This window comes from Halyomorpha halys, unplaced genomic scaffold (assembly GCF_000696795.3).
Source record: "Halyomorpha halys isolate HHAL.00 unplaced genomic scaffold, Hhal_1.1 Scaffold1386.1, whole genome shotgun sequence".
NCBI lineage: Eukaryota > Metazoa > Arthropoda > Insecta > Hemiptera > Pentatomidae > Halyomorpha > Halyomorpha halys.
Window position 1 is genome coordinate 151,907 of NW_027107554.1, and position 1,732 is coordinate 153,638.

A 1,732-nucleotide genomic window follows, 5' to 3' on the forward strand; every position below is an offset into this window, starting at 1 on the left:
ATACATATACATATATATTGGTCTACTATGTTAAAGTATTCTACAGTTGTATTCCACTTTACATTATCGTGAAAATTAAATTAGCTTGTAAAGTTGTAAGACAAAAACGAATTATTAGCACGACTATCAAGGATAGAACGGAATGTATATGGGATAGATTTGAGTTTTCAGTGTAAGGAGGTTTTCCTGGAATTGCATTCACTAATTATAATATTCTTTGAGTTAATGAATAAATATAATTTGTGTTATTATAATAATTCACTGTTATAGATGAGCTTAAGAAATTTGCATTGATGTTAGCAGCAAATATTCAAGAGTACTTGAAATTTTAAACACATACTTAGAAAATACTGAAGACATTTTTATGTTATGATCAATATATATTTTTTTTACTTATATATAACTAGTCTTATATTCTTAATTATTTGCAATAAATATGCTTATTTTATGCAGGTCTCCTCAATAAACCGAGTACTGCGGAACTTGGCAGCCCAGAAGGAGAGTGGAGGTGGTGTCGCACACCAGACACCGCCCGATTCGTCCTCAGTATACGACAAGATTCGGCTACTCAATGGGCAGGCAGCCTGGACACACAGGCCTCCCCCCTGGTAAATATTTATAAATTTTATACTCATTATCATTAAACAATCAATAATTAATATTAAAAACTCACACTAACCCGAGCGTAATCGTGTGGGTTACAGATTTCTCAGCGATCGTCGTGTGTTAGCATATGGGTTGTACAATTCTGCTAAATGCTTACCTAAGATAATAAGGATACAATCGTACTCAACGCGCCTAGCAAGGCATTTTTTACTTTAAATTAATGATTTTACTTTATTTCGATGTTTATGCATTAATTATTTTTATGATTTGTTTTAGACACACTTTTTTTTTTTTTTATTTCAAAAAACTATAGTTAAGTCTAACAATCTGAAAAAAAAAAAAATTTCACCTTCAAACAATAAAAAAACCCGTAACGATAGTAATTTAATACGTGATAAACCAACAATTGTAAATTATCAACAACAACGCCTTTGTATAACAAAAAAATTAATGAAACGCTCCAGTGAAGATTACAGAAAATTTTGAACCTCATTCGATTTTTTTTTTTTTTCCGACTTTTAACTTTTCCCATTTGGTTGGTTCGCTTTGTAGTCGTCAGTTAAAAATGTATCCTGCCAGTAAGTTGGAAAAAGAAGACCGCTAAAGATATAGAGAAAAGTGATAGAGAGGGATACAGCGAGAGAGAGAGGGAGAGGGCGGCAAAGGGGAGAAGACGCGGATGCTGGCGGTGACGTGGCCCCGGGCGCCACTTTGTACCAGTACGGATACAATGTTGCAAATGACAAGCCCCTCGCTTTTGCCACGTTATCAATTATCAACAGTATTACGTTCACCCACTCCCCCCCCCCTTTGTGGTTTAATTCTTTTTTTTATATTTAATTCCAGAACGCCTGGCGCTGCCAACCTCTCTCGTGGCCTATCTACTCAAACTGATTCTTTAACAGGCTGCCCACTTAGTGGTGCTATTATTCCACCCCTCAGTGTAATCGCCTGGCTAAAGTAATATGAATCCCTCTCGCAAGCAGAAAACTGATCCTTCATAGCCTTCATTATCTGGCCACTTATATATTACTTACTCGAATAAAAATATACTCAATAGATATTGGAATACTTTATTATTTGGATAATTTTTATTTGATGGATGTTGGAATAATTTTTATTTAAT

The 1,732-nt window shown here is 34.5% G+C and overlaps 1 protein-coding gene across 1 annotated transcript in view; it reads left to right on the top strand.

The window, feature by feature from the left end:
- Positions 1-1,732, top strand: part of LOC106689516 (paired box protein Pax-6) — a 140,740-nt gene that overhangs the window by 101,263 nt on the left and 37,745 nt on the right. The window contains exon 5 of the mRNA XM_067045941.1: positions 454-608. Within this exon, the coding sequence (XP_066902042.1) occupies positions 454-608 (155 nt within the window). The remainder of the gene's footprint in view (positions 1-453; positions 609-1,732) is intronic.